This window comes from Penicillium robsamsonii (genome assembly GCF_028829455.1).
Source record: "Penicillium robsamsonii strain IBT 29466 chromosome Unknown utg000004l_segment0_segment0, whole genome shotgun sequence".
NCBI lineage: Eukaryota > Fungi > Ascomycota > Eurotiomycetes > Eurotiales > Aspergillaceae > Penicillium > Penicillium robsamsonii.
The window spans coordinates 1201334-1225276 of NW_026643222.1; the positions used below are offsets into that span (position 1 = coordinate 1201334).

At 49.3% G+C, this 23943-nt stretch overlaps 10 protein-coding genes across 10 annotated transcripts; 6 read left to right on the forward strand and 4 right to left on the reverse strand.

Annotated features, from left to right (window-relative positions):
* Positions 1 to 266: 266 nt before the first annotated feature.
* N7447_007955 (condensin subunit BRN1) lies at positions 267 to 2965 on the forward strand (the record flags this gene model as incomplete). The annotated part of the gene is made up of 3 exons (XM_057232217.1): positions 267 to 340; positions 387 to 951; positions 1007 to 2965. 3 exons carry the CDS (start codon positions 267 to 269, stop codon positions 2963 to 2965), a joined length of 2598 nt encoding a protein of 865 aa, XP_057083982.1.
* A 702-nt stretch (positions 2966 to 3667) lies between these two features.
* N7447_007956 (uncharacterized protein) lies at positions 3668 to 5251 on the reverse strand (the record flags this gene model as incomplete). The annotated part of the gene is made up of 2 exons (XM_057232218.1): positions 3668 to 4702; positions 4757 to 5251. The coding sequence occupies 2 exons, from the start codon at positions 5249 to 5251 to the stop codon at positions 3668 to 3670; spliced, it is 1530 nt and encodes a 509-aa protein (XP_057083983.1).
* Positions 5252 to 6973: 1722 nt separating this feature from the next.
* N7447_007957 (uncharacterized protein) lies at positions 6974 to 7870 on the forward strand (the record flags this gene model as incomplete). Its single annotated transcript, XM_057232219.1, has 1 exon — positions 6974 to 7870. The coding sequence occupies one exon, from the start codon at positions 6974 to 6976 to the stop codon at positions 7868 to 7870; it is 897 nt and encodes a 298-aa protein (XP_057083984.1).
* A 4196-nt stretch (positions 7871 to 12066) lies between these two features.
* Positions 12067 to 13881, forward strand: N7447_007958 (C2H2 zinc finger protein; the record flags this gene model as incomplete). The annotated part of the gene is made up of 1 exon (XM_057232220.1): positions 12067 to 13881. The coding sequence occupies one exon, from the start codon at positions 12067 to 12069 to the stop codon at positions 13879 to 13881; it is 1815 nt and encodes a 604-aa protein (XP_057083985.1).
* Positions 13882 to 14847: 966 nt separating this feature from the next.
* N7447_007959 (uncharacterized protein) lies at positions 14848 to 15344 on the forward strand (the record flags this gene model as incomplete). The annotated part of the gene is made up of 3 exons (XM_057232221.1): positions 14848 to 14920; positions 15038 to 15179; positions 15206 to 15344. The coding sequence occupies 3 exons, from the start codon at positions 14848 to 14850 to the stop codon at positions 15342 to 15344; spliced, it is 354 nt and encodes a 117-aa protein (XP_057083986.1).
* A 298-nt stretch (positions 15345 to 15642) lies between these two features.
* Positions 15643 to 16223, forward strand: N7447_007960 (uncharacterized protein; the record flags this gene model as incomplete). Its single annotated transcript, XM_057232222.1, has 3 exons — positions 15643 to 15705; positions 15758 to 15884; positions 16027 to 16223. 3 exons carry the CDS (start codon positions 15643 to 15645, stop codon positions 16221 to 16223), a joined length of 387 nt encoding a protein of 128 aa, XP_057083987.1.
* A 208-nt stretch (positions 16224 to 16431) lies between these two features.
* Positions 16432 to 17527, reverse strand: N7447_007961 (SRPBCC family protein; the record flags this gene model as incomplete). Its single annotated transcript, XM_057232223.1, has 2 exons — positions 16432 to 16970; positions 17035 to 17527. The coding sequence occupies 2 exons, from the start codon at positions 17525 to 17527 to the stop codon at positions 16432 to 16434; spliced, it is 1032 nt and encodes a 343-aa protein (XP_057083988.1).
* A 274-nt stretch (positions 17528 to 17801) lies between these two features.
* N7447_007962 (Stk19 family serine/threonine-protein kinase) lies at positions 17802 to 18981 on the reverse strand (the record flags this gene model as incomplete). Its single annotated transcript, XM_057232224.1, has 2 exons — positions 17802 to 18388; positions 18441 to 18981. 2 exons carry the CDS (start codon positions 18979 to 18981, stop codon positions 17802 to 17804), a joined length of 1128 nt encoding a protein of 375 aa, XP_057083989.1.
* Positions 18982 to 19558: 577 nt separating this feature from the next.
* On the forward strand, positions 19559 to 22474 carry N7447_007963 (putative alpha,alpha-trehalose phosphate synthase subunit TPS3; the record flags this gene model as incomplete). Its single annotated transcript, XM_057232225.1, has 3 exons — positions 19559 to 19581; positions 19644 to 22354; positions 22407 to 22474. The coding sequence occupies 3 exons, from the start codon at positions 19559 to 19561 to the stop codon at positions 22472 to 22474; spliced, it is 2802 nt and encodes a 933-aa protein (XP_057083990.1).
* A 482-nt stretch (positions 22475 to 22956) lies between these two features.
* N7447_007964 (RTA1 domain-containing protein) lies at positions 22957 to 23869 on the reverse strand (the record flags this gene model as incomplete). Its single annotated transcript, XM_057232226.1, has 2 exons — positions 22957 to 23795; positions 23854 to 23869. 2 exons carry the CDS (start codon positions 23867 to 23869, stop codon positions 22957 to 22959), a joined length of 855 nt encoding a protein of 284 aa, XP_057083991.1.
* Between the last annotated feature and the right edge of the window lie 74 nt (positions 23870 to 23943).

Consider the following 23943-nt stretch of genomic DNA (forward strand, 5'->3'; position numbering starts at 1 on the left):
GTCTGATAGCATGACTTAGATCAAATATTAGGAGAAACGGCTTGTGGGAGGTTCAAAGGATGAACCAACGGAAAGCCCAACTTGGGTAACTTAATGCCCGATATTTCAGGCATAAATCTCTGATTACGTGAAAGAGTGTGCGTTGTTGGTCTATCTGACCCACCGTATGTTTGTTGACTTCCCCATTTGTTTTGCTTCGATATCAACCCCCTCCATCAAACCTTCCATTTCAACTGTTATCTCCCCTATCGGGGGCAACCGCAACCATGCCGCGTGTCGCAAATAAGGTGCATCGCCGTTCTAACGGCAACTCGACCCCGCATAAAAACTCTCCGGTCAAGTGCGTATCTGGATATCTGGCTATGACATTCAACTAATTGCATCAGGATCCCCCTCAACGACGATGAAGGCGAGAAGGCAGCCCGTATGGAGGCTCGTCAAGCCCGTCATGATCGCCAAATGAGCGAGATTAAAGCCGCAGTCAAGACGCCTATGCCACCCCGTCGATACACCTACGATCGTGAAGGAAGCGACAGTCCCGCGACTCCCCGAGCCTCGAGTCACCGCGGTCGCACAAGCGACGTCAATGGCCGCGCAGTGACGCCGATGAAGCGCGTGCCTATCTTGGCGAATTTTGAGGAGTGGATGAAGATGGCGACCGATAACAAAATCAATGCGAATAACTCTTGGAACTTTGCACTGATCGACTACTTTCACGATATGTCATTGCTGAAGGAAGGAGATAGCGTGAACTTCCAAAAGGCCAGTTGCACCCTTGACGGTTGTGTTAAAATCTACACCAGCCGAGTGGACAGTGTCGCCACGGAGACGGGAAAACTTCTGAGTGGACTCGCCGATAGTCGCGATAAGAGAGGGCGCGGAGAGGAGGTGGAAGATGGCGATGAGGACGAGGAAGGCGAAGATGGTCAGGCTCACAAGTCGCGGAAAAAGGTATGGTCTATACGGTGCCAGATATCCAGGGTTTGACTAACTAGATAATGTCTAGACACGTTCCCATGAGGCTACCCTCGCCCCATCATTCTCCTCGTTGCAACTGAAGAAGTTCGAGCTAGAGTTTGCCGTGGACCCACTGTTCAAGAAAGCATCGGCAGACTTTGATGAAGGAGGCGCCAAGGGCTTGCTTCTGAACCACCTTGCTATTGATAGCCATGGAAGAATTGTGTTCGACAGCAGCGACGATGCTGTGGACGATAGTACCAAAACCGCCGAAGATGACCGCCAAGAGTCTACGGATCCAGACCAGCAGACCGAGGATCAAACAGAACCAACCCACAAACCCGCAAGCGATACCTTTGAAGACAACACAGAGATCGACCTTACCACGCTAGCGAGCCAGTTTTTCCCAGATTTAGATCGCCTTGATGAGCAAGATATCTGTCCATCGCTCAAGAACCTAGATTTGGGCGATCCCAGCGGGTCACTGGATCTCCCTCTCCTCAAAGCGCCAGAGGAATGGCGGCACGACAAGATGGACGAAGACGGACGAGCACCTGACGATCCATCTGGTATCATGCTCGATGATGACAACGCTGTCGGATTTGATGACGATGATGCTACTCTAGCCGGATTTGATCTCAGTGGTGACACTGGGTTTGGTGACGGAGGAGAGGTATGGGCTCGGGAAGCCGCCTTGGAACCGATGTTGAACGTTCACCGGGTTGCCCACGATGGAGATAATGATGGCGAGGGCGACGATGGCGACGAAGACGCATATGCCATCTCTATGTCTCATCAAAATAATAGTCACGACCACGAAAACATTCTGAGCTACTTCGACAACGCGCTACAGAAGAACTGGGCTGGCCCAGAACATTGGAAGATTCGAAGAATCAAAGAGCATGCAACACCCGCTACATCGGCACCCAAGCCGCGCAAAGAGAAGGAGCCTTTCGAGATTGATTTTGCTGCCCCTCTGGATGCTGCTATCGCAGAATTAATCTACACTCCGGCCAGCTCCAACTCTGCCGTCTCATTACCCAAGACACAGTGGAAGACAAAGGGTCGTAACCTTCTTCCCGACGACAAGCATTTCAACTCCCGCAATCTACTCACATTGTTCCTCAAGCCAAAGGCAAAGATGGGCTCAAAGAAGATTTTGGGCAAACGCCGTCGCCAAGATTTGACCGCTGGCAATGGAGATATGGACGAGGCGTTTTGGGCAAATCGCAAGCCGGAAGAAAACACCGGCGAGGAAGGTGCTGCCGGTGCCTATGATGCCAATTTCTTTGCTGATGACGATGGTCTTGCTTTCCCGAACGGCATGGATCTCGATGACGACGACAACCTGCCGTTCGCAGATGCCCGGGAGATGCTTTCTCCGCCGGCAGACGGGCCTCCAGGCACATCAGCCGGGGAAGCAGGCGGGGCAACTGGACTCAGCGCGCTCTTGAACATGGTTGGCGCCACACCTAGCCGACCCGGAGCTGGCGGTTATGGCTCACAATTAGTGACACAAGGTGGTCGTCGTGCACGACCAGACTACGTGGCATACGCACGTGTGGCAAAGAAGGTTGATGTGCGGCGCCTCAAAACGGAGATGTGGAAGGGCATGGGCGAGCGCCTGGTCGATGCTGTGGATTTCGCCTCGGCTTCACAACCAGGGGCCGTGTCCAGTGAGGCTCCAACCGAACCCGAGAGTGAAGCAGATGTCCCTGCCTCTCCCACAATAAAGGCCGAGAGCCCAGAGCAACCTGCCGATTCCAAGAGTAATGGCCGTCTCCGATTCACGCAAATCATGAACTCCCTCAAGACAGTTTACCCGACTGAGACCCTACGTGATATCAGCACGTCATTCGGGTTTATTTGTCTTCTGCATCTTGCCAACGAACAGGGTCTCGTACTCGAGAGCGATCTCAGCAAGATAGGCGCTAATGCGGCTACCCTGGAAGAAATCTTCGTATCTAGGGATACGCACGCTATCATTGAAGAGGCAGGCGGGATGTGAGAGCCTTGTTTTTTTTTTTACTTGCATGTACAGTTGACACGGGTAGAAACACTACAGTATGCATGTTGGTCACGAGTGACGAGATGGACAGGACGGTGTGACTTGGTAGATCCTTGCGGCGTTGTGGTTTTGCTTTTTCCCTGTTCGCAGTGAATGGCGTTCTTGGGTTTTCTTGCCTCTTCGGTTTACTTCTTGTGATGAATTCAAACAATTTCACATAATTTTTAATCAAATACCCAAGTAGACTTAAACTAAGGTAGGATCTTTATCGCCTTGTTGGATGCCAGCACTAATGCCTGTCAAATTTCCAGTCTACGGCGCACGGAACAAGTCGGTAAGGAGTTCATTTATGTATCATTGCAATATATTCATTCATTGGACAAAACCAAAGATCAAAAGAGTAAATACACACAGTGTACCAAAGTCCAAATAGGTATCTGTATCTCGCACCAAAACTCCCCGTGCTCCAGGGTGTACATTAAACTCCATAACGAGGAGGGTAAACAAAAGAAAGTCGAACGAGTGTCCGATTTTGAAACAGATCAATCAAAAATGACGGCCTGAATTGTAGTTTTCGGATTTTCCACTTTTTTTTTCATGTTTTCATTGTTTTCAGGCACTTTCATTTCCCACAAGGGGAAATTGAATCGAACCAAAACACTCCAAGTCAAAAGAAGACAGAAATCTTGCAATCATAAACATTTACTTGCGTACAGGGGGCGGGAACGCCGGCACCATGGGACTTTGATAAGCCCCAGGAATCGGCACGGAATCGTAGGTACGCTCACCAGGAGCACTACCCTTATTCACAGGCGGATTCTGGCGCTGGCTGTGAGGAGGCGGCGGCGAGTAAGGGGCAGGAGGAGCAAACTCCTCCTGGGCAGACTGTGGGGTTGCCTGCTGGACCTTGATAGGAGGGGGCTGGAGCTGGAAGGATGGGGTAGGGCGGGTAGGCGAGCGCGGTGAGGCATACTGAGTAGTTTGGGGTTGAGCCATGCCCTTCTCGGCATCTGAGTAGAGATCTACAGCGTCGGCGGCGTAGAAGGGGGACTTGGGAGGGTAGGAAGTGAAGCCTGGGAAGCCGGGGGTGTTCGGGGCGGACTGCAGACGCAGCTGGGCGAGGTATAGATCTGAACGGGCGTTGTCGCGGGTATCCATTGACTTCATCAGCTTGCGCTTGCTCCACACGCGGTAGAAGACTACCACGTAGATCATGATGACTAGGACTTCGATGACGATTTCGATGATGGCGCAGACGAGGCCCCAGTCTTGTAGACGACAGAGGAGAGCGTAGTCGACGCTATTGTGGTAGATCTGTTCGCGGGTGTTCTGTGCGCAGGACCATCCCCACATGTCTTTGTTTTCTCCTGATGATTTGGAGTGCTGGTAGACTGCTGCGCCGACAATCCACATGATCAGGTTCAGGCCGAAGAAGGCGAGAGAGAAGCTGGTGTAGTAGACGGCGGCTTTTTCGGCGCGTCCGTGGCCACCCTTTCGGTAGGCATAAAAGACGAGTAGGCAGGCGACTAAGGAAACACAAGCCATGCTCAACAGAAGGTACTGGGCCCATGGGTTGGTGCCCTCTGCCCAAGCAGGAAGACTGTTACGAGTGGGAAGATGTCTGGTTGCGTTGAAGACAGTCAATGTCACGGCTAGCAGAGACAATACAATCAGACTGCAGCCGAAGTTGACGAAACGCAGGAAGACTTTGGCGATCCGAACACGGAGTTTGATTCTCTGGTGACAATTAGTAAATTGCATTTGATTGGCATCGTAGGGCGGCTTTCTTACCAGGTCTCGGGCATTCTCGACTTCGGCCTTCTTTTCTTGCTTCTCAAGCATGTACTCCTCGCGGAAGGTTGGACTGAGCGGGTTCAATGACTTGGCAGTTTGCGGTACCCTCAAGTCAGGTCGGAAAGGCGACATTGGCACCTGATCCTCCGCATGCTGGGCGGCGTTGTTCGCTGCCACGTAACCGAATCCCACATCTCCAACATCTCCTTTTGACTCAGTCTTGGGAGGATCGGCGAAAGGTGATCGTCCAGCTTCTGTGTGATCGATGGGAGAGTGAATTGATGTGGCCTCGGCGAATCGAGCAGTGCGCGGACTCTTGAGGGAGGCATTACTTGTATCAGAGCCGCTGCGAGTCTCTGGCACGGTATGCTGTGGAGTGTGCTGTGGTAGAGGACCCATTGCACTGTGATAAGAGCCGCGGGTGAGATCCGTAGGAACAACGGGCTCGTAGGTCATAGGAGAGTTGTCTCGGCTATGGTCTGATACTGCCATTGTATCGATGAGCAATGTAGGGAAAGAAATCAAACAATTAGGTCAAGAGTCCAGCTCTCGACTTGACAGCTACAAGACTGGCTTGAGGGGAATAAAGCGACCCGAAACGAGTCGAATATACACCAAAAACCTCAAGTGCGGTGGGACAACGATTGAACTATAGGTTTGCAGTAAAATCACGGATACTGTGTGCGAAACCTGCGTACACAAGTATATTAACCAGTAGATGGTGAGAAAGAAAGAAAAAGGAAAACAATTAGAAAGTGACAGGAACCGGCCTGGGTTGAATATCAATAACGAGTACTGGCATCCGAGAGGCGGGGGACCAAAATGCAGACTTTTGATTCTCGTCACCCAGGGCGGGCCAGAGTAAGCGCCGAGATGGATTTTGCAGTAACCAGAGACATGATTGGAAGATCCAAAGCCTGTCAAGCCCTCTGCAAGTGCACTGTACCTCGAGGCGTTGAGAGGGGAGTGTGACTGGCCGGCGGGAGTGATCAGCCAAGCTTGTCACAGTGGAGTAACGGGCCAGTAAGATCGAGTAGAGGCCATACTTGCTCCCGATGCACCTCTTGTCACCCCCAACCCCGGCGCTAACCCGCCGATCGTCCAACCAGACGCAATGCAGAACCGCTCTAGTGTATGAGATGAATGCGAGAGGAAAACAGGGAAGGTGAACGACTGGATGAAAACACCCGGTCAACTCAATTTCGAGGTCCAGTCACAGAACTCGATTAAGCACCTTGAATCCCTTGATTTGAAAGGAAAAGGTCTGTGCACATAGCTATTTTTGTTTTTGGTCACACCTGTGATAGTGCTTTGCTCACGCGCATATGACTTTCTATATCTCCAGGGCTCTCTAAGTCTTTTTTTAGTAATATGGACCACTATATTGTCCAACCTTCTCACTGTTCTCATTCCTAATTTAGAACCGAGCTAGATATAAGTATACTTTCTAGATCGCATGTGTGAATATTGAGATTGGCGCCCAGCTAGGGACGCCACCTCGCCTACAGATATGCACCTATATACACAGGAGAATGTCCGCCAGGCGGAGCTTTCCTGTCTGGGCTGCCGCCGCTATTATGAGGTCGATCAGGCTCATGCTCTCGGCAGTCCAGTCATGTGATCACTCAGGTGAATTGGTATTAAGGACACCGCAGCTTTTGAGTAACTAACCACACCACAAAACTGATTGCCTAATAGTTAACGGGGGAATGGGATGATACGGACACAACAGGTAACTATGTGATGCGGGTGTTAACTACATAATTTGTTGTGCCGCTAGTTAGTAAAACCTGTTGTGGCCGTAACAATTCCCAACCTGCTCAGTCAGTTAGGCATCACCTCATTATCTGGAAGAGGGGAAGAATACATCCACTAGCTGGCAGGCCAGGAAAAGGAAGGTACCAGGTCAAGTGATCACCTCATGATAGTTAATTTGGATAGATGGTAACCGCCTTTCCTCGATACAATCCCATCCTGTTATGCAATTGTTGCTTGATAACGCTACGTACGAGACCAGTATAACCAGGTATGTATTTATCTCTTCAATTTCGACCATAGCTTACTTGAGAATTTCAAGTTTAAGTTGAGGGTCGTCAAGATCTCGCGTCCAATCAGGTGGCACGGTTACCGGGTATCCGCCTATATACATCCATCACCGTGTCGTCCGTCTCTATTGATCACACTGATTCCGAATGTACCCTCCCACCTCACAAAATGTCCCAGAGTGACAGATATTCCACTTCCCTTATGTGCGCCCTTCCCCCGGAGCATGTTGTACGAACATTTACCCGTCTCAAGAATCTCCAGATCGAAGCAAAGAAGCTATTGGAGTCCCTAAAAGAGAACGGAAATGGTAACCAGTGGATCGTTGTCCTCAATTTGTCTACACGGACGATACAAAAGCTCGACGAAGAGCACGACAGCAGCCTTGGGGGCATTCAATACCGCTTCCAGTGGGAAGGAACCACTGGTCTTATCAAGGTGGTCCCGTCAAAAGCCCACGATGCAACCACAGACAAGGTTACCAGGGTGATCGATAAAAAGCTTGATGCAATGGGACTCGACTGGTCGGACGCAGCCTGGGTTGCAACAGCGACCTATAAGCCCACCACTAGCAAAGGCAAACAAGCAGATCAAGCATTTTTGCCACCAGCTCGCTGCCCTATCGGGCTTCCAAGGTCAGGATGGCCGACTTTTGTCATCGAGACAGGGGTTTCAGAATCCCTAAATCGACTTCGCGAAGACGCCAAGAGATGGTTCGTGGATTCGCAGGGTGAGGTACGCATTGTTATGGTCATCTCCATGCAGCCGGCCGAGGTCACATTCGAAAAGTGGCAATTAGCTCCCAACAACGCTCCACGCCCACTCACTCGTGTTTACCTCGATTCACTCCGCGCGCAATTTCCAAACATCCCTCCTCTTGTACCCCAACTAACCCCTATCCAGCAGCCTTACTCGGCGCAGGAGGTCTACGTGGAGCCCAACAGAGGTATCGGGGCCCCTTTGAACATCCCATTTGTTGCGCTTTACGACCGACCCCCAGGACAAGGGGAAGGTGACATCCTTATTCAAATGCAAGATTTCCAAAACATCACCAAGTTGCTGTTCTAATGCATTCTGATTCGCTGTCGAGCTCATATGCCCGTCTTCCCAAATGCTTACATGCAAATGGCTATCTTGATAGCTGTCACTCGTATTCCCAAATCGCAGACTGTTCAATTTGCAATAGCTCGTTGTAGGTTTCGCATAATCCTTTTTGTTACAAAGCTCATAAACCATCTAAAGTCGAGAACCAAGCGACTGTACTTCCAAAACGAAGTCATTCTACGAAATGAACCATATAGAGTATTTCAGGTTGCAAGCAAGGATAACGGGGTTGATGAAAAGCGAGCTAGCGAAGGTATATCTTCACCTATGAAAGGGTACATATTCCTTATCAGTTGAATATATATGCCAGTATCTTTGTGGAACTCAGTTCACTAGGCTTCTTAAAATACCATTTTCCAAGAAAGGATGTCGATCGCCGACTTCCTAAAATGGCTGCACGTTCAGTTTGCTTTGAATTCATCTGCGAATATATAAGCACAAACTTATGTTCCATCATAATATTCCTAGCCACCTGATCATAGTTGAATCTCAATTGCTGCAGTGAAGCCCTGCATACTTGTATATTATGCCACGGCGCAGGTAGGTTACCGTTGGATGTTTAAGTCAACAGACCCAAGTCTAAATGATATTCCAAGTGAATCCACTACACATTCCGTTCGATTAATGAATCCAAAGCGTGTTCTTTAGGTGTACAACAATAGTCACCACCGATGCTTGGTCTGTTCAAACAATACAGATGCCGGATTCGCGACCTAGGTTTATGTCCTAGATGATACTACGTGCAGAGACGGATGGCCGGCGGTCGTAAGCACAGGTATTGGGGATTTTATGACTAAATCGATCCATCCCTGGGATATTATTATTTACAGCTTTTAGTTCACTAAGTCTTAAGAAATGAGACCCTATTGTTACAGTACGACTCCAAGCGCATCATAGTCATGGGAGACTCTTACCCGATGTAAAAGTGAGGGCAATACGTCCCGAGAAATGCGCCAACCTTGGGCAGGGAATTTGACCATTCATTATTAGGAGATTCAAGGAGTAGTTGAACGCTGTATAGTGCAGATTTAGCGACTTGAACGGTAAGTTCGTTGCCGTTAAACGGTTGAAAACTTTCCCTAAAATACGATCAGTGACAGAAAGATAATTAGATTTATATTACACTCACTCTCGGTCAAATACGTTGCCTTATGCAGCACATCAGGTTAAATTCCTAAAGGGCATCGCATATTTCAAATGAATGGACGGTGCCTTCACCATAAGAATAGAATAGAAGGAAGCAGATTTCCATCTATTTTTGCCCCTGAACAGCTTTATCGTTGATTTAAGTTCTGCCATGTTTTGATGTCTCGAATGTTTCTTTCGTATCTCTGATCACAAACGCTCTAGATCTTGCTCAAGGAGTTCAATTTCTTCTGAACTGCTGGGCTTGCTAAAAAAAAGTCTTTGGCATCATCAATGGTGAAACAACTGCTCGTTTCTTGTTGCACCAAGCAAGCATAAAAGATTGATAGACCTCCAGCTGTCAAGCTGGTCACAAATGCAGCCTCTGCAATCCAATGGACCCTGCTAAGATCTTCAAGTTCTAAGCCTGTAATAGCAACTTGGGCTATAATAGCTGCCTATGAATATACCAGAATTACTCTCGTACTTGATTGAGTGATATCTCATACATACGGCAACAGCTAGCATTGTGCAATCTTCCGATATTGATTTTCGTAGCACTATCACCTCGTTTGTTTTGGCACCGGGCATGCTTTTCTACTCGATCCACGATTTGCCTAGCGTCAGGAAATATTGCTATAAGCGCTAATGCCTGTAGTATACCAAGTTTCAGGCGTAGGCTGCAATAGTTCTGGCGGAGGCGGTAGAGAGTGAGAACTTCCCAAACAGGGTAGGTAAGGTTTGTTGTCGCGGAGAGCTTAGAAATCAAGACAACGATCGAACCAAAACCTGCTCAAAACTGACAGTCCATCCATTTGTGAGGGAACACACGGATTCCGTTCCGTGCTCGCAGAAGTAGAGGCAACAAGCTAAGGATTGCAGAAGTCTGAGAGCTGGAGAGGAGATAGGCAGCTGGGGGAGGCGTTGCCTGCAGAGACGGTGAACAGGCAGAAACTATGTTCTATTGGTGTGATTGATTTGGGACAGTGGCCAATCATACAGCTGTGCATTATGCCTACACTAATAAGACATGAGCATGTACGGAGTAGTACTCACCTAGTATCGTTGATTTAGGTGTTTTCCAATAACACAAGAAACCTGCTATAGTGGCACTGATGTTAGTATCCTTATAATTCTAGTTGATCTTGGCCTTAGGTTCGGGAATCGGTCAAAGAGTGGAGACCGATTTTCGGAAGTAGTATAATGTTAGGATACCGTAGGTTAGCTTTCCCTAGGATCAGAAATATTGTCCCTGAAATTCAGCTGCCTTGCACCCTATCTGTAACGCACCTATGGATACTCTAGCGAACCCCCCCCCCCCGGGTTCAAGAATGCCACCTGCTATTATAGTCATCTGAAAGTCCAGAATACATCGGGTTTGATCATAGGCATAACGGAGTAAGTAGAGACTTTAGGGTGGCAACTGCATGGATATCTATTCCGCAAGGATAATACAATGTGTAGGGGGATGATTGCTGATGGCAAACAGATGGTCATTCGTACCTACTATAGAAGATACCTGTTTGGGATTGTGACAGAGTCAATTCTTGATGGATAACTTCAATGCCACGGTGGGCGAAACAGCCATCATCTCGAGCACGTGGCTTAACACAAACATTCCAAGTCATGGGTGAGACTTGGCTAAAAAGATTCGCGTTTCATGAAGGCATCTAGAGTTAATATATAAGGAATGATGAGTCTCAGCCACAGCTATTTTTGGGAGTGGGGTAAGCAACCTTCACAACTGTGAAAGGTTAAGGTCCCCAGGAGATTCCGCAGAGTTCTATTCCTTAATGTCATGTGTTGTAGGATGTAGTTTGATCTGCTTCTCAATCATTGTAAGTTATAAGAAATGGTATGTACTGTTCTGGGGCTCCCCGTGGACGTCGATCCTGACAGTCGCCTGAGGCGCTCGCAACGCACAACGTTAGGACTCCGGACAAGGCTTGAAACAGGGCGCAGCAAATGTATTGCGCCTTGTATTACCAAGGCAGCCTTGGAAAATATACATGCTAGTAATGTAATCAAAGGATACAAGTGGCCAGCGACCAATGAGTCAGTATATTACCTAGGGTCTGCGTATATGCAGTATGTATAGTATACATCGGAGAGGAATACACATACAAAGCCTTTAATACAAGCATATCCATTCGATCTGCAGATCTCCGAAAGACCAGGCATTCCAATTAATTGAAATTAGAATGTATTATATTATATACCCTATATTGTGCGCATGTCCCCAGGTGACATCACTCCGGTTGCCTGCACTTACTAAGGCCAGAAAGAATACCGGTTTGAAGAGACATGATCTCATACTGTGCAGCCTCTAGATGTAGATCGTGAATTCTTATACTTGGGTAAAGTATAAGAAATGTAAGCAATGTAAGGAAATGTAAGGCAACGTGTACTCTTGAAGACAGGCCAGCCGCAGGAAGTGCCCCACGAGCCAGCCACACTGTGTTAGCGGTCTACACAGCCTCAATCTTAACAAGGTACTGTATACTTATCAATACATGGTGACTGTTGTGAAACACAAGGTACCCAGTACTTCACTGCCTCAAGAGTTCATTTCTCCTAGAGCCTCGACCTCTCTAGTCCCCACCAAACATATCCCCTGCCCGGTTTCTGTTCACACCTTCACGCTCTTTGCGTGTTTTGTTTTTTTGCCTTCGTCGAATCATAGACGGTGACTGGTGTGAATGATAATTACCATCCACTTCTCTGTCTTCACCACTCAGATTCCCCATCTCTCTTATTTTGTTCCCATTCCAAACTTCAGGCCATTGAATCTCATCCACTCATTTCCCGATCCCGATTTTAAAGGATTAAGCCCCTGGGACCATTCAGGTGGATCTTGACAGGTTCAAAGCTGAAATCACTCGTCAGCTTGCGCCACACTCGTGAGAAACGCCCCACACGCGCTGGTCTTCGCTCTCTTTCCCCCCAACCTCGTCTGTTTGACATCTTTGATATATCCCGGTGGATGAAAGTTAGTCAAGCTCGTTTCCCCTCAATCCTCCTTACATGACCCTAACATGACATCCAAAGTAGCTGTCGCATTTACTCGTCCACCCTTTGAGGCTGGCGCGAAACCTTTCTTCTCCATGGCGACGTTGATGTCGAATAACGAGCCCATTGCCGTCTCCAACTCGCTATCCGGAAATTCCATCACCAGCTCTGAACCCCTCTCTTTGTTTAAATCCTCCAAACCCGAGAGCCTAAGCTCGATTGCGAGCGCCGGCCTACACGTCTCGCGATCCAGAGATCAGCTTCCTCCGATGACAAGTCCAACATCAGTACCGGCGGATCGGCCGGAGCATGAGAAGGATGCTGAACGAAACAGCTCACAGGTGGCCCGGGAGGCTCTCGGTGCTAGCGAAAAGTCGCCAGGTGCCCCGATTCATGAGCCTTCAGTCCATGCATCCCCGGAGCATATGCAGATCGACTCGCACGCGACCGAATCGCCATCGGACCCTTACGGATCAAACGACCATCATCACAACTCACTAATTCATACCTCGACTGTAGCGAGCCCTGGTCCTATCGAGGAATCCAATTCTCAGGATGGTGATCGACGGTCGCGCGATGACTCCGAGATCGACCACGATGGCAAAGCATTCTCATACCCAATGCCTACGGGTAATATTAATGATCCGCGTCGCGGGCTGAGCCTACCGAACGCAGGCTACAATCGAGGCAGCCCTCGCTCTCCGTCAGCGAAGAAACACCGCTGCCCATACTGCGCGACAGAATTTACGCGGCAACATAATCTCAAGAGCCATCTGCTCACCCACAGCCAGGAAAAACCTTTCGTTTGTCAAACCTGCCAGTCACGTTTCCGAAGACTACACGATTTGAAGCGTCACACAAAGCTGCACACCGGCGAGCGACCACACATCTGTCCAAAATGTGGACGTCGTTTCGCCAGAGGTGATGCGCTTGCTCGGCACAATAAAGGACAGGGAGGCTGCGCGGGTCGACGCGCGAGTATGGGCAGCTTTGCTGGAGACGATGAGTATGGCGATGGTACGACCGGGGGACAGGACGACATGGATGGGTTGATGTATACAGCAGAGCCTGAGCGCATGGACGAAGAAGACGAGCGACGAATGACCATGCCAAGCATCCGCAAGCATGAGGCAGATACAGTTGCTCGGTCTGATTCAATTCACTCACGCCAGTCGAACACCTACCCGCCAATTGCCGCCAGTCGTCCCAGCCACCTTTTCCCACCCCCAGCCAATCATGGTGGAAACGTGTCGACATCAGCTTCGCAGTCTACACACATGACTTTCCCTCCTGCGGGACTCACCTCGAGCTCCTCTATCTTCCCTTCCAACAATATCAGTGACAGTCCCAAGCCGCTGTCTCCGAACGCTCTTTCATCGCAACATGACAGTGCACCGCCACATCGCGCACACTCTCCCGGTATGGGACAGTCCTTGCCACACCCGCAGTCTTCTTTCGGGAGAGCGAATCAATCTTCGAACCACGCACCACCTACATTAGGCTTGCCCCTACCCCAGCCAGGTGCGCCACAGCTGCCTCCGCCGCCGGGTATGACTTCCCCGGATGCTCGATTTGGCATGCAAGCTGCAACCAAACACACTCCTTCACACAGCCACTCCAGTACCCACAGTCTATCTCATCTCAAAGGATTCGATGGGCCGGATTCCAGTTCCAATGACGCCAGCCAAATCGATAAGCTTTGGGCATACGTGCGGACAATGCACGATGAGCTGATAGGTTTGCGCACCGAAGTTGCCGCTTTGCGGGCACACGTCGCATCGTCCAACTCAGTGCCCCCGGCTCCGGTGGAAGTGAACTTGAATAATTCCGGACCGCGGTGATACGTTGGCTGCGGCTCTAGTGTGTACGATATGGCTGACTATCAGCCACGTGAACTGGCTCTTATACCTTCCCATCTTTCTTCCCCTTCTCCACTTTGTTGATACGTCTTGATTGTCCCATCCTCCTTATGAGGGTCAAACTTCATGCCCTCATGATCACCATACCGACAGCTGCCGACGTTGGTGTTTTCTATGCCCCATCATTCTTTTGTTTCCTTTTTTTTATTTCCCTTTCCCCCGAGTCATATCACCCGGGAGAGCCTTTCCGTTCTAGCCTACTTTATTCATACCTTCGGTGAGCTGCAAAGTGCGTCTTTTTTCCCTCTCTTCTATTTTTTTGAACAGCCGAAGGAGTTTGGCGTGTCCAAAATGGTCTGGCATCGCTATGGGATGGAGAATATTCCTTCTCAACGAACTGCGACCTGGATCCCGTCCTGGCGTCGATTCCATGTCAAAGATGTCAGTGTCATGTGATTGTGTTTGGATATGTGCATGGATTACGCTGGGTTTGGAGTTTTTCGTAATGCTGCTATTCCCAACTTAGGTAGCGATAATATACTCTTCAATCTGATGAATGGGTATATAATTGTTCATAGGTAGATCCCCGGAGGGGGACACTGTTCTTACGATATATATTATAATTTTTTTACAAATTTCTTTTGTTCTAGAGATTTTGTAGCTTCGTCATCTATATATCATCTGCTCGACAGCAGAGTTGTGCGAATTATGTCAGTGTGCTAAACGCTAGGCTGAATACCAGCCCTGACCGTGAGCTACAATCCTTGGTAGAACCAGCACCTCCACAAAACGCCGGCCCCTTCTGCAGAATGCTACTGGACGGTTCTCAACACACTACGCTGAGACCAGGTGTGATGGTCAGCTCCGCTCCGAATACCGAAGGCGAATCAATGCGCTCGTCCTCGGGCGTCGGGCATCCTCGTGAAAGATGATCTGGGCTCTACATATATGGCCACCGCCGCCCATGGATTCCCATTCGATGGGAGCGTTTACTATTCACATCCTGGTGGTGCAATGATCGGTGAAATCACCATAGAACTCACTCACACGATATCGCATTGACGAAGCTCGGAACGATTGCGATATAGATTGAGACTATAGAATCCTTTGCGGCTCAGAAATCTTATCCAAACGGCAGAAGCAAGACGGCATGCTTTGATCTTTGATAGCCTCCTCTTTGGTCTTGTCGAAGGCCAGCTGATATCTAAGAATATAACACATATTCAATCTGATGACCCAGAGCAGCAACTATGGATCAAAACGGAATGGATCTATATGGGGTAAAGCTTAGCTCATGAGCTGGTAGACGGTGCTCGTGGCTCCGCCATCTAGAACACCAATCGAGTTCTGGACTTTTTCTGATACCTGCGACAGGGATCTACAAGGATTATTGCTTGAGTATTGCTGCCGATCATCTCCTCGATAAGGGGTATAGTATGGTCTAGTCAAATTGCTCTCCCACTATTTGGACAAACTCAGGGGTCAACGCTTTCTCTCTGCCCTACCTTGATTTTCTAGATATCAAGTCTTTATCTTTGGTTGAGAGTGAAGTTGTAAAAAGGATAAAGTAGAATAAATCTAGTAGCTGCAATGTATATCCCCCCATCGTATCACTCGGTGGCATATTCACACCCATCAATGAGCCGAGGTACTTCAGAGACATACTCCGCAACCAGTACACATCTCGAACTCATAACCTTCAGAACATTCTATCCTACAAAACATTATATTACAACATTGAAAATGTCTCCCACACTGCTACAGGCATCGGCTGTATCCTTTGTGTTGCTTTCCATTGGACACACGGTATTATTCCCAAACTCAGAACCCCTGAAGCACCATATTGATGGTTAGGTAGATCAAGGGCAGACAATGGACAGCGGACCCAAGATTCAAAGCTATCGCACGCACGAATTCGTGGACTTGCGGAACTCTGGGGTGGTACCAGGTGCGTTGGACTTTGGACTTTGACTTTGGTGTCTTGTGTCAATATCAATCACGCCTATTTAGCTTATGCTGACTTTTTTCTATTCGGTTCCTATAAACAGGGGAGTGGCTTCTTTCTATTGACCGGTAGGCTCATAATGTCATCGCTCCTAGTTATACTCTAACCATAACCATCGACAGGTCTTCTTCACTGGCAATGGGCGCATAATCCTAGTCTCCTCCAGGACCCAGTGAACAAAGCCATGGCCGGAATCGCAAATATCCTGCTTTGGGCCAGCTCGGTCTGGTATGCTAAGTATGGTATCAATGATACTGCCGTTGTCCTTGGTATATCTGCTGCGTTGCAGGCTTTCGGTGTTGGTAAGGCTTGTCTATGAAATTATCACCAGGCATATATATGGTCGAAGGATACATGTACATCTGATGGATTTGGGTGGTTTACAAAGAACTATCTTTTGCTTTTGTATTTGTCTGCTTCTGACTTTTGGCTTCTGTACGTTGATCATAATCCACGGCCATTGAGATTATCCAAGATGACACAGTAGACTGAATATCGAGAAAGACACCCGACAGACCAACAACAAATTAGCCCTCCCCCATTTGAGAATCCTGCTCCAACCTCCTCTCTTCTCTCCGCTTGATAACCCACTGAATAAACAATCCCACATCACCAACAACAGCCCGCGGCACTCCACCAAGCGTCCAGTTCCGCTGAACACACTTAGGAATCTTCCCACCAGCCTCAGAAGTCGTCGCCATAGTCCATCGAAGATAACGCTCAGGAGAGGTGGCAGTGGTATTTAACTCTGCTGAAGGCGACAGGCCCGAAGATACGGGAGTAGAAGGAGGCGATAGAAGCTCAACCCGCTCGACACTGGCATAGTAAGCGAAGACAACTCGCCGCGGGACGGCATCCATGATTTGAGCGTAGATTCCCTCGTACCGGGACCCGGGGATGATCGGTTTCGTCAAATAGAAAGGAATCTGTACGGTAATAAAGCCGTAGTCTGGGTTGACCCGGGTTGCTTGATAAGAGCTAGCGAAAGTCGCCGACACAGTCCAGGATATGAAAGCCCGGGGCCGGATAAGTGCCCGTGGATGGAAGGTGTGGACAATAAGATTGACTAGACTGGGTATTAGCGTGCTATGCTTGTGTGAGAGCTATGTCCCGGGGAATTTTGTACATACGTTCGGCCTCGAAATGCTTGTAGTTCATGTTTCCAGCAGTGATTGGCTCGTTGGAACCCCATTGTCTGGGCTCGTTCCATTTCAGCAGTTGCTTTACGCTCGTCACGGAGGGGGTGTACTCCATCTCGTGCGCGGCATGGTTGTATCGCAACCCGTCGTGGAATTCCCAGAGGGAAACTGTTCCAGGCAACCGATCAGAGTCTTGGTGGTCGCTTTGGCGACATACCCAGTATTCCATTTTGGGCTTGGAGTCCTGGGGGGCTTGGAGTGTTCGCCATCCCCGTGAAAGTTTCACTTTTGCCTTGGATGGTGGAGATGAGCGTAGCTTGCAGTCTGGTTTCAATGTCGACGGGAACTGGTTTAGAAGAGGCTGGGCCTCAAGCAGGACTGCCTGGATAAACCCCCGCAGATCCGGGGTGTTGGCGTCCCCTGGAAGATCTGGGTGACGGGGGAGGCTGGTGAACAGATGTGGCTCTAGTTGGATTAGCGGCATGATGGAGGTATGAAGGCTTGGCGATGAAGAAAGTAGGTATGTAGATGGAGAGAGGAGGAGGGTAAAAATAAAGTGCGAGAAGCCAACATATTACATGTTGACGTGATGTCTAATTTGTTTGCTCGGGGCGGAATTATGTGAGAATTTGAAGGTTGTTTCTTTGAGACGATTTCATGAACCCAACTATCTTCTAGACTTCATGATCAAATTATCAAAGTGTATGATCTTATAGATTTATTTAGTACCGGGACAACAGGTTAGGTAAGGATATAGACTATAAACAGCGGATCCCAGGTCCAACGCTGCCAGTCTCAAACATCTCCACAAGTCCCGCGCCTAGTGCTTCCTCTAGCACCCATCGAAAGCGCATCCCATATAGTTCTTTCCATTTCCTAGTCTTACCCGGTAGAATTCCTGCAAACTCGCCACGGGCTCGCTTGGCTACATCGTAGCTCTTGTTAGTCTCAACAGCTCCATCCCATCGATCTTTCATGAGACCCAGAGGGGCTTCGCCAGAAGCAGATCGCCGGAGAAGAGCGAGCAGATGTGCACGACCTGATCCTAACAAGCGGAGATATGTTCCCGTGTTAGGGAGAGACAAGAACAGAGTTGCAGCACGAGCCTGGGCAGCTGACTGCACGGAGCGCTCGGAAAGCGAGACAGACTCACATCGACTTGCCGATGAAGTCGCCATTTGAGGTAAATTAGGAAGTGATGCAATACTCAATGTACCCTGTGTATAAGATGAGGACGAGACAATAAAGCCAGCGCGCAGCAAGGCCCTGTACTCATCCGTCGTGAAGACCCCCTGCGATATCGCCGAGGAGGTCCCCATACGCTTCAGGATATCAAGGAATTTCTCTGCGGACCCGTCAGTCCATGACTCTCAAAGAATCCTGACTCAAAAACTCACCCTTGACTGGTTGTTCCAGTGCAGGGCTTTCCTGTACCAGTTTGTCCCAATCCTCTGCTAGCACCAAACAATCGCCCAGCCCTGCCGCATCATTGCCTCGACCCGGTATAATGAGTCGCCGAATCCGACCCGTCTGAATCTGCTCAACGATTTCCCTTTCCACCTGTGTTGGTGCTTCCATGAGGGTATGGACATGGGCCACGGAGGCTAGTGGAGGCAAAGACCGGCGTAGATTGAGGACTTCTGCGATGCGTGTGCTGTTCATTCCCGCCCTTGCTGGAAGTTCTTCGAACATGCCATCGCGGATATATTGGATAGCCTGCAGCACATTCTGAACCGGGGCGGTTTCCGATATGAAATGAGACCCGCCTACATCTGGAAGCGGATCATCGAAACCTAGATCTGCAGTGGGTTTTAGTCCTCCGCCAGATGTAGGTTTGCGGCGCGCATGGGCAGCAAAGGGCGAAGCACGGGGTTTGGGAGCAGAGGCTTTGCGTTTCTTGACACCAGATACCGGAGCGGAGGTAAGACGCAAGGTCATGGCATGAGTGGATGAACTTCCAACATGAGAACGGAAGGGAGAAATATTACCTCGTGTCAGGTGATATATTTTAAGATATCCCGCCAATCACAGATGATCTGCCATAGTTCTGTACATAGAATACCGTAATACCGTACAGGAACATTCCCAGCTAACCTGTAAGTGGAGTAAACCCGGTACGAGACGGTCAAGCTGTCAGGCGATGGATAAACGTCCTTTGGTTCCGCCCATATTCCTTTTTTTATGGAAAACCTGGAAAGGAAACCTTCCAAGTTATATCTTCATGTCATCTCTGAATGCAGCATCTAGATCCGTCTATTCATTCTTATTTGTCCTGACAACCCACTACCAAACTTGCTTCTCCATTACTTGGCCCGCTGTGGACTTTCACATGACGTAGTCATGAGAAACACATCGTAATCGTGTAACTATTTTTTCTCTTCAGCTTGGCCTTGGAACTCCAGCTGCCCATTTCTCGTCGCATATATCTACATATTGCCACAAGCTGGAACGTCTCTCCCTCTCATTGTGTATTTGATATTATTCTGCCTATCCACTTAGGCCGGACCCAATCAACATGACTGTCTTCATAGCGTCTCTGTACGTGGCTATCCCTCGATCTTGAAGATTAACTATGGCTAACTGATGAATTTCTGATGTAGATTCTTGCCTCACACTGTCAATTTTCAGCTCAACAACTCGCGCACCCGCTCTCCCCCTGCTCTAAGCCCTCCTTTGTCCGCAAACCCCACCATCGACGGGATCACACCCATCCCCAAGGCTGCGGCTAGCTTGTTTGAGAAGAGCATCCCAGGGGAAACACCGGGTCTTACACCAGGGGCTACAACGAACCATGAACGTATATTTGCTTCCGACATAGGCAAGGTAGAGCAAGAGAAAAACGGGTACCCGTTCCCTTTGGCCCTCGAGCAGGATAACCGGCTCCTCACGGAGAGTGAGGGTCATTCTCCGCTATGGGGCACAACTTCGTTCAACCAGCCAAAGCCATTGCCAGTCGTGTCGCCATCTCCATCCATTCTCAAGCACCAAGAACCTCGCCCCGCCAAGCAACCTGTAGCGCAGCGGCTTCCTGCAGCCGAGACCATTGCTCCCTATGCTAGACTAAGAAAGGGGAGCACAGCGAGCCGAAAATTGTCATTTTCAAAAGCCGAATGGACCATTGAGACCGCGGAACAGGGAAATGGTGGCCTGCGCAATGCAGTACGATCCGCGACAGACGCCGGGGTTTTGGATAACATGATGTGGGTGGGCACCTTGGGTATGCCTACTGACGTCTTGGCAAGTCACACCCGCCGAGACATCGCGGAGAAGTTGGAAGATGAGTATGGGTCTTTGACAGTGTTTGTAAATGACTCTGACTTTGACGGGCACTACACGCATTTCTGCAAGACCATTCTTTGGCCTGTATTTCATTATCAGATCCCAGATAACCCGAAGAGCAAAGCTTACGAGGACCACTCGTGGATCTACTACGTCAAGTTGAACCAGGCTTTTGCAGACCGCATCGCTAAGCATTGGAAGCGCGGTGATTCGATCTGGATCCAGGATTATCATCTGTTACTGGTTCCAGCTATGCTTCGCAAACTGGTGCCAGATGCACAAATTGGGTTTTTCCTGCATATTGCTTTCCCCTCGTCGGAGGTCTTCAAATGCTTGGCACCACGCAAGGAGCTTCTCCAGGGCATGCTTGGTGCCAACCTTATTGGTTTCCAAACGCATGAATACTGCCGACACTTCCTGCAGACATGCAGTCGGATCTTGTGTGTGGAAGCAACGCCCGAAGGAATCCAGTTGGAAGATGGGTTTGTCAACGTCGGCACATTCCCCATCGGCATCGACCCAACTTCGTGGGATAAGCGCCGCCAGGCAACGGACGTGGAGCGATGGGTCGAGACAATCTCGGAGCGCTATCAAGGAAAGCGTCTCATTGTCTCGCGCGATAAGATTGATTCCGTTCGCGGTATTCGCCAAAAACTTCTTAGCTATGAGCTTTTCCTCAACACCTACCCGGAATGGGCTGATAAAGTTGTGTTGATTCAAGTCGCAACCAGCACCACGGAACAACCAGAGCTGGAAGCTACTATCTCTGATATTGCCATGCGGATCAACTCCACACACTCGACCCTCGCTCATCAGCCTTTGGTGTTCCTCAAACAAGACTTAGCCTTCCCGCAGTACCTTGCTCTCATCACTGTGGCAGATGCCCTGATGATCACCAGCCTACGCGAGGGAATGAATCTGACTAGTCATGAGTTTGTCTACTGCCAGGATGGTCGATGCGGCAACAAAGCCTACGGGTCATTAATTCTTAGCGAGTTCACTGGCAGTGCATCTGTTTTTGGACACCATGCTCTCTTGGTCAACCCATGGGATTACCGCCAGTGCTGCGAAGCAATTCACACAGCACTGACACGGGACGAGAAGACACGAAAGCAGGTTTGGGAGGAACTACACCGTGCAGTCCTGAAGAACTCGACTGCCAACTGGGTGAAATCGTTCAGCGAAACACTCAACCGTGTCTGGAACGAGCAATCTTCGCGAGAAATCATGGCCGTGCCCCGACTATCCGTATCCCGACTCACCGAGCGGTATCGCAACTCCAAGCAACGGCTCATGATCATCGATTACGAAGACACTCTAGCCTCATGGGGGTCACCTCGCAGCATTATTCTGACCACGCCACAGCGCGCAATCACAACTCTCAACGACTTGACCGAAGACCCCGCCAACGTTGTCTACGTAATGAGTGCGCGCATGCCAGAGGAAATGGAACGACTATTCCGACAAGTGAACAACCTCGGTCTAATTGCCGAGAACGGTTCCTTCGTGCGCGAGCCGAACGCCGAGTCCTGGACCCACCTTGCAGACAAGACGCATGTCAGAACATGGAAGGCATCCGTGTCTAATATCCTAGCATACTTCCAGGCTCGTGTTGAGGGTAGCTGGATCGAAGAGCGCCATTGCTCCCTCGTCTTCCACCACGGATCCGCCGAAGACCACCATGTCGCCGCTCGATCTGCTGCTGAATGTGCAGGTAATATCAACGACGCGTGTGCTAATTTGGGTGTGCATGCGATTCCCGTTGAAGGTGCTTTGATCGTGGAAACAATTCACACCAACAAGGCATCTGCGGCCGAAAGGGTCTGGAAATGGGCTATGGCAAAAGCAAACAAAAATGAAAATGCCCTCAAGCCTGATTTCTTGCTGGTTGTCGGCGATAACCGTGAGGATGAACCGGTCTTCCGGTGGGCTAATAAGCTGCATAGCGCGAAGGCTGTCGACTATGCCATGACTGTCACATTGGGCTCGCGCAGCACCGAGGCTAAAGCCACCCTGACACAGGGAGTTACCGGTAAGTTTGAGATGAGTACCGTATGTTATTTCAGTTGACTAATTTCCTACAGGCGTTCTTTCTTGTCTGCAGCAATTGGCAGCGTCTGTGCCACTTGGAAGCACACCCGGGCCAAAGTAAATTGGCATCGCGAGAGTGATCTAGTGAGCAATTTAATTTCAAATTTCCAGGATATGAACATGCGAAGACGAATACATGAAGACAGCAAAACGGACCGGAGTTTTTTTTTTTTTTCCTTTACCAACTATGATTCGGTGCTACCACGCACATCTATTACGGCGGCACATCTTTAATCACATCGAGACGGTACATACATGGAGGCTTTACAGGAAGACATACGCATTCCACACATCTTAATTCTTTTACAATTTCGGGTTAAAGGATAGAAAAGAAAAAAATATTGCTTGAACATCTGGAAAGTAACCTGGTGGTTCCTTATGAACAACTACAACTCCATCATTTTGGTAGTCTTAAGATAGAAGCCTATGGTGCTATAAGAGAAGATATGGTTGGCATTTGCGAGACGCGATCATTTAGGATGAATGTAGACACGACTCATACAGGCCACCAAAAAAACATTATATTTGCTTCAATGTCAAAAGTTATGGCTTATCATCAACCCGCACCGCTACGCCTACGCAGCGGCCAGGATACCAAATGGCAAAGAGAAGAACCACTATCGCAATAGGCGCAAATTCAAGACATGCGAAATACACCTCATTGGTTTGCAGCTCTCCCATGAGGCCTTGACCAGTTTCCGCAAGCCTGAAGATAGTCCTCAAATAAACCATGAGGGTCGAAACGGAAAAGGCCAAGCAGAAGAGCCCTAGCCCATTTTCTCTGATCGCATGTCTCGCTCGGAGCTGGAAACTCGCCGCGACGATGACGAAGATAGTCATAACGAAGACCTGGTACGCAAGACCACCCAGGAGGATGTTATTCGCGGTCGTGGGATCTTGCCGGCGCGACTCTTTAATGCCAATGAGACACGCCCCGGCGACTTGGACGATTGTTGAGATGACATCTGAAGTAATGAAGAATGCCAGAATGATCTTCGGTGGTAGGATTGAATACTTGCTCCCTACTCTTGGGATCAGGGCTGATAGAATGGTGTAGATACCAGCGGCAAGCAATACAGGCGCCACAACGATGAAAAAGTAGTTGAGGATGAAGTAGATAAGGTGATAGGGATCCTTTTTGGCCGAGAGGGATCGCGCAATGTACCCTATCACCTCGAAAATCAGACCGGCGGAAAAGGTCAACCACCACCAGCTGCGGACCTTGATGGTTTGCGTCGTGTGGTAGACGAAGTGAAGAAAAAACCACGCGGCTGCGAAGGCAGCTAGAGCGATGGAAGGCGTGTAGCCATAAATGATCACGGGGGTGTCTCTTTCGCCGCCCGGGTTTGGAAAGTTGGGGTCAACATATCCATACGATCTTTCTATTTGTTTTCGTTAGTCGGAAGTGATAAGCCTTGGAGAACGTTGAAGTGAAAATACCTGCATGGTGATCCATCTTTTTTTTTTCCCTGCAGATTCACTGCAAGAGAGGGGTCAGATGTTTTATATAACAAGGCCGATGAAATTTAG